The sequence below is a fragment of the Elaeis guineensis genome, chromosome 2 (genome assembly GCF_000442705.2).
Source record: "Elaeis guineensis isolate ETL-2024a chromosome 2, EG11, whole genome shotgun sequence".
Taxonomy (NCBI): domain Eukaryota; kingdom Viridiplantae; phylum Streptophyta; class Magnoliopsida; order Arecales; family Arecaceae; genus Elaeis; species Elaeis guineensis.
Window position 1 is genome coordinate 84387026 of NC_025994.2, and position 11638 is coordinate 84398663.

General features: G+C 39.2%; 3 protein-coding genes across 3 annotated transcripts; all 3 read right to left on the reverse strand.

The window, feature by feature from the left end:
- Positions 1-1008: 1008 nt before the first annotated feature.
- LOC105055741 (chitinase 2-like) lies at positions 1009-2466 on the reverse strand. The gene has a single exon (XM_010937703.4). The coding sequence runs from the start codon at positions 2081-2083 to the stop codon at positions 1172-1174; it is 912 nt and encodes a 303-aa protein (XP_010936005.1). The 5' UTR covers positions 2084-2466; the 3' UTR covers positions 1009-1171.
- Positions 2467-2997: 531 nt separating this feature from the next.
- LOC105056790 (chitinase 2-like) lies at positions 2998-4140 on the reverse strand. Its single transcript, XM_010939105.4, has one exon. The coding sequence runs from the start codon at positions 4126-4128 to the stop codon at positions 3184-3186; it is 945 nt and encodes a 314-aa protein (XP_010937407.3). The 5' UTR covers positions 4129-4140; the 3' UTR covers positions 2998-3183.
- Positions 4141-5801: 1661 nt separating this feature from the next.
- LOC105055748 (uncharacterized) lies at positions 5802-10005 on the reverse strand. Its single transcript, XM_010937715.3, has 2 exons — positions 9722-10005; positions 5802-6182 (listed from the first exon to the last, which is right to left on the reverse strand). Exons 1-2 carry the CDS (start codon positions 9848-9850, stop codon positions 6081-6083), a joined length of 231 nt encoding a protein of 76 aa, XP_010936017.1. The 5' UTR covers positions 9851-10005; the 3' UTR covers positions 5802-6080.
- Between the last annotated feature and the right edge of the window lie 1633 nt (positions 10006-11638).

Sequence of the window (11638 nt, forward strand, 5' to 3'; positions counted from 1 at the left end):
GACAGCTGATTGTCAAAATATGAGGCTCAAACTTGAAACATATTAAAAATATTAGAAGGCAAAAAACATCTACCAGCTATGGCTTCTCATACTTGCTCTTTGTGCTGTGTGAGATGCTCTATTGAGTTTGAAACCCATCATAGCTTATTTTACCATGTAGCCTAGGCTTACAATGCTCTATCGAAGAACCTAGCAGAACCATCTATCAGAATTTTATAGCAAGGTCTTATGGCTCCTTTGGGTAGACTGATGCTGAAGATAATCATGCTTGCCAATCAGTTGATTAGCAACCTTTTCTCTTGTTCAGGGTATGTGCTCTACGCCACTCATGTGATTCTATCATGTTTTAACATCGAAATCTTCGAAGGTAAATGTTTGAAGCCTATCATATCGCTCCCCATAGAAGATTGTGTGAATTCGGCGGAGGACTTCCACTTGAACCATTCCTTGGATCAGTTCAGGACAAGCAGCTTTAAGTTGTCTAACCAAGCTTCTTACAGCAGAATAATAAAACTATTTTTTGGCAGCAGAATAATAAATTCTGGTCATGGAGTGCCAACTTACTAAGTTGGTAAGTACTTGTACCAACATTTGTGTTTAAGTTAAACCTTTGCCAGGATTTGGATAGTCATCAATGTAGGGGAAGGGCTATACCAGGTATGGTCTATTGCTTTGGTAAAAACACTTAAATTATTGTATGTTCATTAAAAAGATAGACTTCAATTATGTTTGAGCTTGGATAACTTTGAAAGGGATAGCAGGCAAGAAAAAAAGCTGTTCAATTTTTTCCCCCTTTGTTTCTGAACCTAGTTGCAACAAGTTGGTCGTATGCATAAGGGCTTTTATATTCATGTGTTATTTTATAAATGAGTGCCAAGGAATGACGGCTTGTTATCAGAGATGCCTCTCATTAAAGGATTTAATTAACCACAAGGTTTATGGAAAACATGAACACAGACCTATATCGAACCTTGAAAAGGAAAGAAGAAATCTATGGCAGACCTTAAATTTGAAGCAGCACTCTTTCTTCATAATACTAATTTATACCAAATTACAGGCTTTCTTCATTCACTCCATGTATAGTTTACTATTTTCGGTTCAACACCTTTCGCAAGAACACCAATTACAGCACTTCATGCATGATAGCTGAAACTTTATACGTTAACTGAGATTAATGAGAGCTCGCCAGCATGTTTTGCGACTCCTTCTCGTAGGGGAAACCATCGCTCATGGAGTCATCTGCAGACCAAACAAAGATGCCATGAAGCTTCCCCTGCTTCCTGAGAGTGTTGCATGCACGGAAGAAGCCGTTTTCTGGCGATAACCCTCCACTTCCATCTGTCGCAAAACTTGCCAATACTTTCCCTCCATTGTAATTGGAGCTCTGTTGTGCGAAATAGCTCAGAAACTGAGATACCGTTGTGCTTGAATCGTAGGCATAGAATTGGAAGTTGACATAGTCTATGACATGCCCATACTTCCTCCACAAGGCCAAGTAATGGCTCTGGACTTCATCATCATCATAAGGAGCAATGGAAGCAAATGAGATGACACCATTGTTCTTTAGCCTCGTCACTAACTGCCCAATACACTCTGCGAAGGTATCGGGATCGGCATGGAAGTGCTCATAGTCAATATCAATACCATCCAAATGGTACTGTTTGATGATTCTTGTCAGCGAACTGACAGCATTGCGGACCCAAGAATCTATGGAAGATGGCTGGAAATATGCTGAGCCACTGCCAACACTATCTCCACCAAGGCTGAGTGCAACCTTAACATTGCCATGGCTCTGCTTGATGGCAGCTACCTGCGAGGGGGAGAGGTTGTCGGTGTCCCAGAAGATGTTGAACCGACCATTAGTAGGAGTCGGGGAATCGGAGGTGTAGTCTATTGCAAAGGAGAGGATGAAGTGGAATTCGACACCAGGGTTGATGGGGACATCGGAGAACCGGACGCCATCGAACTCGGCTCCGATGTATTCCCTGAAGAGATTGGAGTCAGCAGCTGATGCTGGTGCGAGAAGGATGAGGAGGACTTGGAGGAGTTGGAGGAGGGAAGAGCGGAGGTTTGAGGAAGCCATTTGAAGGCAAGTGATGGTGTTCTTTTGTTCGGTGAGGAATGGACTTCAATGTTGTTCTATTTATAGACTTCAGTGGTGGATGGAAAGGCATGGAGCTTGTGAATTTGGATGTCCAGAAGGGGAAAGGTGTGGACCGATGCATGGCTAGCTTGGATGGTTTCTCCACTAGTAGTCTGTCTGTTATTGAGTAGTATACAACGGTACGGTAACTTTAGAAGAGGGGTACCGGCAAACGAAGTTGGACGATAACGCTGAAACTTTTGGATTGTAGCAATGTGGTATCGTGTAGGTCACGTTCTTTCAAGTTTGTAGTTCCAAAATATATCATGCCCACATGTATTGTATTGCAAAGGGCTGCAGGAGATGTGCTTAATCTGTGGATTATTACATGGCAAGCATGTTATCAGGCATCGTGTCTTACGGCGTTGCTTGCCCATCTCGAGTCCAATTGGTCTTGGGCACACTTGCATTGGTCACTAGTAACAGCGTACGACATTGTTAATTTTTTTTTTTAATAGAAATGTTGAACTAATTTAAAGCTTTCTTGAATTAATTATGAATAGCTTGTGAGTTCATCATAATATATCTGTCATTTACCCGGAATAAGTTGAAACATTATTCAACCAACGATAATAAGATCAAGAACGGTCGTATGATTTTCAGTAATATGGAGTACCTCTAGGTATAAAGGGAAGAGAATGAGGCTATGTTGGTTAGCTTAAGTCTGCATCCAGTTTAACTAGGATCAAACCTGAAGTGCTTATAGTTTAACCAGGATCTAATATATAGACTTGGATGGGTTAGGTCCAATTTTAGGTAGATTCAATTATCTAAATTCGGTCTAAATCTTTTTAATTAATTTTTTCGGGATCTACTCTGGACCATTTTGGTCCTATCCAGTCAACATGTCTTTATATTCATACCAATCAAAGTAGATCAGGTCTTAGCTTGGAACTCATATCAATTCTCAATTTTAAGAATGGTTTAGTGTGGATCAGGTCCAATGTATGTTGGATCTAGATCGACTCTAGTCGAATTTCACACTTTTTTTGGTACATAGCCCAATTCCACACTTCAAAGAGATAAAATCTAGTAGCTGACTAATACGAACAGGCACTTGCCAGCAGGTCCTGTGATTGCTTCTCATAGCGAAAGCCATTGCTCTTGGAGTCATCTGCAGACCAAATAAAGATACCATTCAGTTTTCCTTCCGACTTGAGCAATCTAGATGCATTAAAGAACCCATGTTCTGGCGACAGTCCTCCACTGCTGCCCTTATCTGTGGTCAAACTCGCCAATATCTTCCCTCCATCGTAGTTGGACCTCTGCATCTCAAAGTATCTCAGAAACTGAGACACGGTCGTGTTCGCATCATATGCATAGAACTGGAAATTGACATAGTCAATTACATGTCCATACTTCCTCCAAAGAGCTAAATAATGGCTCTGGACCGCATCATCTTCGAAAGGAGCTATCGATGCAAACGATATCAACCCGTAGTTCTTTAGTATTGTCAGCAGCCGTCCAATGCACTCAGCAAATGTATCAGGATCAGCCATGAAGTGCTCATAGTCAATATCGATGCCGTCCAAATTGTATGAGCTTATGATTCTCGACAGCGAGGTGACGGCATTGGCAACCCATGAATCGATGGAGGAAGGATGGAAGTATACATCGCCATTGCCATCGCCCAAGCTATCGCCCCCCAGGCTAAGAGCAACCTTCACATTGCCATGGCTTTGCTTAATGGAGGTAACATGTGAGGGGGTGAGGTTGTCATCATCCCAAAAGATGTTGAATTCTCCATTCGTGGGAGTGGGGTGCTTGGATGTGGTGTAGTCTATTGCAAAGGAGAGAATGAAGTGGAAATCGACGCCTGGATGTATGGGGACATCGGAGAAGCTGACACAATTAGACCCTGCTCCAATATACTCTCTAAAGAGACTGGAGCTTTGGGATGCAGAGCACATTAGTGAAAGAAGTGTGAGGAGGAAAAGAGAGGAAGGGACGTTCCAGGGAGCCATTGGAGCGTAAGGCAAAGACATTGTTCTGAGTAGTGCATTCATGGTGCTCATATTTATAGAAACTTCTGAAGGGCATGGAGTGTTGGATTTGGACAATTGTCGGGCCAGCATTGTTCAGCTCAAAACACATCTTACAAGAGCTATCTCCCAAACTAATATGGACAAAGGCCAGCGAGAATCTTTTGGGCGCCTAGAAACCATTGGTTATAATATTTCAAAGGATCTGGTCACTGCTGGCCTCCAACTCATTAACAGAATTTCTACGATGGAACTTATGCAGCCAACTGTTTATGGGTGAAGATGAAGATGTCAGTGAGAAAGGAAAAATAAGGTGTCTCGCCAGCTTATAGATTAATGTTTGGCTTCTTTCTCCACTTGATTACAAGGTTAGGCTCATTCAAAGTTTCAGCTGTTGATTCGTTAAGATGAAATTTCTTATCTTAAGCTTCCTTAGATTATTATACCTCCATAGCAAGTATCACGCAACCAGATCTAATGGTAAAATCAGAAGCCTTCAGCTTTTGATATAAGAATGTCACATTGAATCAGCATGCAAGATTTCATATGGCAAATGCAACAAGGTGGTTTTATTCATTTGTAGCTGTGGCACTTTAAAGCAACAATTTTGTTTCTTTCAGTTAATCTCACATCATGGAATGGCCAAACAACCTCTGGATTCGTGAAACTGAACAATATATTTATGCTGGTTGATAAACATAACTGCCAGAAGAAATATGTTAGTTTTTGAGAAACAAATATGTTTTAAATGGTTAAATGATTTGTTTCCAAAAACACACTTAAGAGACCTCATAACTGATCTATTAGCTTGTCAAAATGAACAGCTATTATTCCCTACAGAAAAATAGTTATATGCCATTACTGCACCAATTTTGGTCATTTGATGGTCAAGTATGGTTAGTTTTCACAAATATCAGCCAATGAAACGAAAATCTCAACAAACCAATCAAGTGAAAGAGGAGGATAAACAGGAGCCAGTAATTAATTATTCCACTTTCTTTGGAATTAAAGCAGAAAGTCAGATAAAATTAATCTGCAAACTCAGCATGCAATTTTGCGTCTAGCAGTTGGTAACGTCGAGTGCAGTGCTGAAAATTTTAGAAGTAATGTAGCATCATTATTATCTGATTCAAGCTCCACAAGTTGATCATATTCCAAGTACACAACCAGCCAAATTTCCAGAACCCTTTAGTATATTCACACCCGATCTGCTTACATCAATATGCTGGGTGGGTCTTAAATGCTGCGAACTTGGAGAATATAACAATAGCCACAATAGCTCTTCAAGTACTAAAAAGGTTTATGAACTACTTTTGAATTTTTCTTTGGCTGAGTGGTTTTTTGAACCATTTCAAGCAATGCAGTCTACAGATCATTCTTGAAATATCCTGATACCTAATCAATTCTATACATTATTCACAAGTTATTTATTAAAGACACTTAGATTACATATTAATAGCATTATCTTATGCTGCTGTCGTAGTAATGTTGATGTCACCATGGCCTTTCCTTGCTTGTTTCTCTATTTACCATATATCAATAAAATTGCATCCTGTACATTTTTTACTTATTATTATTTTTCAAGTTTCCCTGACAATTTTGGTTAGGTTTTTGCGTTTTTTCTGAATTTAACAAACCAAATAATTCACAAGCCAGCTCTGTGACAACAGTCCCCCTGCCATTCATAAGAATATTTATTTGAAAAATTTAAGTGGTCTTTCACAGTTATTTATAATACATACAGGAATGTACTCAACACAGAAAATTCTAGATGTTTTAGGAATTCCTTTGCTGATAAGTTGCACCTTCAAGGCTAGAGATTGAGTAGATGACCCTCATTTTTTCGAGAGCAAAGGCCCATCATAACTTCAATAACCTATTAAACCTCTATAAGTTTCAACTGCATAATAGCATATAAAGTTTACCACTGCCATCACGGTTGAACAGCAGCTCATTCAATTGTTGTTCTTCTTGCGAGCCATCTCTCGTGCCATCTCTCGTAGTTCCTCTGGTGATGGGGGCCGAGGACCCTCAGGAGGATAAACCACATAATGACGCTGCATATAAAACATAATCAACACTCGCCAAATAATTATAAAGCAAAGTAAATTCTCATTCTTAAGGATAGACAGGATTTTCCTACTTTAAAAATGAAAATCCAAGCTATGAAGTGTTCCAAATCCGAGTTTCTCTGAATTATTGGATCAAGATAAGGAAAGTCCATGCTCTTTTAATAAACTGAATTATGAGATCAATGTGAATACAAATGCAAAATTGAGCAAATAGAGCTCACGAAACTCGCAAATTCTCTGGTGATTTCATAGAAGTAAATAATCCATGATTCGCTACATGCCAACATAATTTTGATCATGATTAAAACCATTTAGACAACACTCCAAGTCTGCATGAGTTCCTAAAAGAATTTCATAACTCCAACATTTCATGCAAATACTTCCAAGAGATTCCGATAAAAGCAAGAAATAATGAGTTACATGAATCATAATATATAGGCAATTGAGAAACAAATATCCTGACATAAATAAGCAAAAGTAGAAGGTTTCTTTGCCAATTCAGCCATTAATAGTTGCTTTGTGTGTTTGTTCAATGTCCTAAGTCAACACTAATAAATATTTTAAGCTTCTTAGTTATGTGTATGATTATATCCTGAGCACCTGGACTCTGTTTTTTTTTTTTTTTTGTTCCAAAAAAATTGCTACAAGTTATAGTTAAGGAAAAGCATTAAAAGTTCAATCAAGAATCAGACATGTGAAACCTAGAAAGAAAATGAAACAATGAGATGTTAGTTATTGGCTAGGAAAAAGGCTAAATCCTATTGATTGTGTTTAAAGGCACATTTGCATGAAGCCTTGAGATTTGAACAGGCACAAAAGAAGCACAAAGGAGTAAGAGTCTCAAAATTTTACTTCAGGATGGACTTGCAAAACAACCTAAAAGCCTGTAAGGATAGGTGTAAAGTCATTCTATGACTTCAAGGAGACAGTTAACATAACCCTCTTGAAGGTTGCGATCCTCAAGGGTCAATAGGGGGGCTCTATGACATCAGAGATATGATTCCCATAGAGGCACGGATGTAAAATACATACACTATATACACTATTTCCTACTATTAACCCTCATGATATTCAATACAAGTTTCATGCTCTACATGACAAAACTCCCTAGTGGCTGACAAGCTGAGTATCATTCATCGCTCATAAGCTGAAGCTACTGCCATAAAAGAGTCATTAGTGATACAGTAAAGCCAACAACGAATAGTAGGCAATTGGCTTGTACTGCATGTTTTCAAAATAGAGAAGAGCATTAGGTCAGGAATCATTTAAGATGAATTGAAACTAGAAAAATATTTTTCAAAATCAAAATAGAATACGTAAAATTATGAAAACATGTCAACTAATTACCACGAAAAGTTCTTGTACAGTCTTGACTAGGAAAGAAAAAAAGGTCTGCCTCTGCCTCTCTCTCTCTCTCTCTCTCTCTCTCTCTCTCTCTCTGTGAGTGCATGTGTGTCTGCATTCATATTTGTGAAATTTCATGCCTTAGGCTCAAGTTATCCTTGATAGAAGCAAGCATGCATGAAAGGAAAGTGAAGCAAGCATGCATGAAAGGAAAGTCATTCATGAATGAGCCATCTAACATGGTAGGGGAGAGAGAGGTAGCGGGTGATCAAAATACAGTTTCTTCACCAGATTCAGAAAGAGAAATAGTGGAATCACGGGGAGGGGGGGCGCAGTTTTCGGGATGACTAAGCTAGTCAAGCACATACAGTAGTTCTTTCATCAACTTCTGGAATGGCACTAGGATTAGAAAAATTGAAGGAGACGGTTCGAGCACAGGTCCACCACATCTTATCTAGCCATTTTCATACTTGTTAATGCTATCTCACAAAGGCCTATTCCTCATTGACACATATGTCATGTAACTGAAATCTCCTTCCCCATTGATAGATATGTGCTACATCCTATGGCTTGTTCTACTTTCTTATGGAAAATACTTGGTCTATTATATATCTTAAGGTTTAAGCATATTAGATGGAGTTAATGTAATGTGCAAAGGGCCGCTACAAGGTAAATAGAAGAGAAAGAAAGATATCACCTAGTCCACTTAGAAGTCCAACAATATATATAAGGAAAGAGGGTTCCAGCAAAAGATGTGGCAGGAGATGACACATTGATCTGCAAAGTTGACTTCAGGTCCACCATGGATCATCAGATATAATTGGAGGGTTAAGGAGAATTCAGTTACAGAAATCCTAAAAGCATCCACACTCTTAGTTTTTCTTCTTTCCACTTTGTAGCAATGACATCCAATCAGCAAAGTTGACGTCCAAACATTCCCCACTGGAACAATTCCCCCGCTCTTAGTTTGCCGTCTTTCCATAGCAATAACATCAATACTCATCTGACTAGGTAGGGTGATGGTATGGTACAGGTTTTGTGAACTCCCTTAAGTGAAGGGCAGTTGTCCAACACAATAATTTATATGCATCCTCGAACAGGCCAATTAACAGTAAAATTCTTTGACCCTTCTTGTTTTCAAGAGGGTATCAAGGTAAAAAGAATTGCATTGATCCCATAATCAAAAGAGGAAGGAAAAGAAAAACAAACAAATATCATTTATAATTTCTGATGGAATACTCAAACTATCAAACATCATCAAGAAGCAATCAGGTCTAGGCCTGTACAGTTCTCGACTCCCTCCATCCCAAAAACAATCTCCTCATTATTCTCCTCAGACTCACTCTCAAGGTCAATAGACTCTCTTTCATCAGATCTCCTACATGCGAATCTTTTTTTCCATCTAGCTCTACTGTGCTTAGTTGGATCCCCAGAATTATTGTTTCCTGCTAACATCCCCAAAATATTTTCAAGAAATTAGTTCTACAGTGGTATACCGCATGATATTTTCCACCACGAAGGAGGGGAACAGAGTATTTTCATCATTCATCATCCAACTATTTTTTTTTTTTTTTTGTCTCCACGCTATTGACATCAGGCAAAACCTCTTCATGATCATTCCTTAGCTCTCTCATTTAAAATAATAATAAGAATAATAATAAAACTCGCTTTCTCATTCCTTCAGCATTTTCATTCGTTAACTTTATATACTGAGTGCGCGGCTTGCCCCTCTTACTTCTCGAACCCACAAAGGCAGTCCTCAAAGTCCCCAATACTCATGCTAAATCAGTTCAGATTCAAACAAACCTTTCAAAAACGATTGGAATGCGATTGAACCCTAAGTGCCTACATTCTTCTTTCTTTTGTTTTTCTTTTTTTTTTTTTTTCTTTTTTGGGGGAAAAAAAAAAAAAAAAGAGAGAGAGAAACGGAGAACATATCAAAAAATGTAGAACGAATGAACCCACCATAAGTATGCACTATAAGGTAGTGGGATGCTCCCAGAATCCCATCCTAACAACTATTTGTTTTTCATAGCTTTTCCAACCCCTAAAATCTGAAGCATTCTTCCAAACCCCCGATCTCATCTTTGAGTACCTATTCCCGCAACCATAACAGAATAAATTTGGAACAGATAGAGGAATAGAAATATACGTAATAAAGAGAGAGAAGGGTGGCCTACGAATCCCATGATCTTGTGGAGGGTCTTGGAGTCGGTGGCGACGGCGTATGTGAGAACGATCGGGATGGTCACGTACACCGCGAACTTCCCGATCTCCAACAACCCTCTCGACGTCCCCAGCGACGACATCTCCTCGCTATCCCGCTATTCCCGCTCTACTCTACCTCCCGCAACCAGAAACCGCCGTTCTCGAGTGCTTCAGGTCACCGCCGATCTGGGTCGTCTCCTTGCGGATAAGCCCGGAACCGCGGGGTGATGCTTATGTGCCGCCCAATTCCCAAAGCCAAGCGACTTAATTATATAAATTGCCGATTCCTTATTATTTCTCAGCTATATTTTCTCAAAAACATATGCTGCATCCTCCTAACTCAAAATAATTTATTGATTACAGTAAAATTTTAAATTTTATTTAAAAAATAATATATTTAATAATTTTATAAAATATATAATAGTACAAAATTTTAAAATTTATTTATATTAAAATATAATATAATTAATAAATTTCAAATAATTTTATGAATAAATTTTTAATAATCACATGCCGTCTAATAAAAATGCCCGGTATAATACGTCAAACTAAAAAACCAGCCATTGTTTAACAAAAAAAAATTAAAAAAAAACTAAGCGCTATTATAATATTATAAGGGCCATCTAACAAAATAAAAAAAATAAATAAATAAAAAAATATAATCCAAACCTCCAAAAACCAATTTGGTTTACAACGATCGCTATTTTTGTAATAATGAGTAACATACACATGAACATGATAAATGAAAAAAATTTATAGTTGTGAAATATTTTTTATTTTTTAATCAAGATGTCTTATTTCTTCCCTCTGATGAGATTAAACTAGATTTTCGAGTTGATCCTAAGGTTATTGAATCTGATGGATGGTGAGCTGAGATTGATGTTGGCTCGGGTTGGAGTGAGCCAAAGTGGGTAATGCATCCGACTAGTAGAGATTGAACCTGCAAACAAAGTTCCTAATTAGAGAAATATTTTCAGAAAGGACCCTTTAAAGCACAAGCCAGTGGATAATCAGAGAAGAGAGAGAGAAAAAAATATTCATAAGGGGTTGAGACTTATCTAGCCCCCCCTTTTCCCTCTATTTATAGAGAGGGAGTAGCGGCCCTTCCCACTTTGAGTGGTGGCTGTTATAGGTGTTGAATCATGTTGAAGAAAATCGCATCCCAGCAGGCTAGCCGTTGCTTGACTATCATATGGATCTGCTCCTACGTGGTTATGGTTATCTCATTTGGTGCACTGTGTCTAGAACATTGATCTCCTTCTAAATTAGGAGGCTTGCCTAATTGGGCAGCCTCCTCCTCAATCGAGCAGCCTCCTCCTCGACCTCGATTGAGGAGGCTAAGTCAGCAAGGTCAGACCACATGTCCTCGATGTTAACCGAGCTCAAAGGAGCTTCGGCTCTAACCAAGGTTGGGTGACATCCCCAGCACTTGTCCTCGACTCTTGAGTCTGAGCTGAAATTGAGATTGAGCAAAAAGAATTAGATCTTGACGGAGGTCGAGCCATGTTCGGAGATGGGGTGACCATAATAAATGCACCTCGATGGGTGAAATGGCAAAGTGAAGAGTGGGTGCCACATGTCATGGTCCTGCCCGTCCAAGTCGCTGCTTCTGCTGATCTGGGTCGTTGATGCTGGTGATCCATGGGAGATCATGTGCTCCATTCTCAAGCTACCACTTGGCAGCCATCCATGATGGCTAAATTAATTGTCACTTGACCGAAGGTGTTTGAGCTCCTATAAATAGCTAGTCCCCCTTCATTTTTCACTTTTATTGTTTCACTGGGAGGAGACGCTGCCTTTGGCATGAGGGTTCTTAGTGATCACCATCGACCACCTCAACTGGAGCTCCATTCGATCTGATCTCCTTGAGGTTGGAACTCGAGGTCAAC

Coding starts and splice junctions, on each gene's coding strand:
- LOC105055741 (XM_010937703.4), bottom strand. CDS start 2,083: ATGGCTTCCTCAAACCTCCGCTCTTCCCTCCTCCAACTCCTCCAAGTC.
- LOC105056790 (XM_010939105.4), bottom strand. CDS start 4,128: ATGTCTTTGCCTTACGCTCCAATGGCTCCCTGGAACGTCCCTTCCTCT.
- LOC105055748 (XM_010937715.3), bottom strand. CDS start 9,850: ATGTCGTCGCTGGGGACGTCGAGAGGGTTGTTGGAGATCGGGAAGTTC. Junction 6,183..9,721: donor TCCACAAGATCATGGGATTC/GTAGGCCACCCT, acceptor TTTTATATGCAG/CGTCATTATGTGGTTTATCC.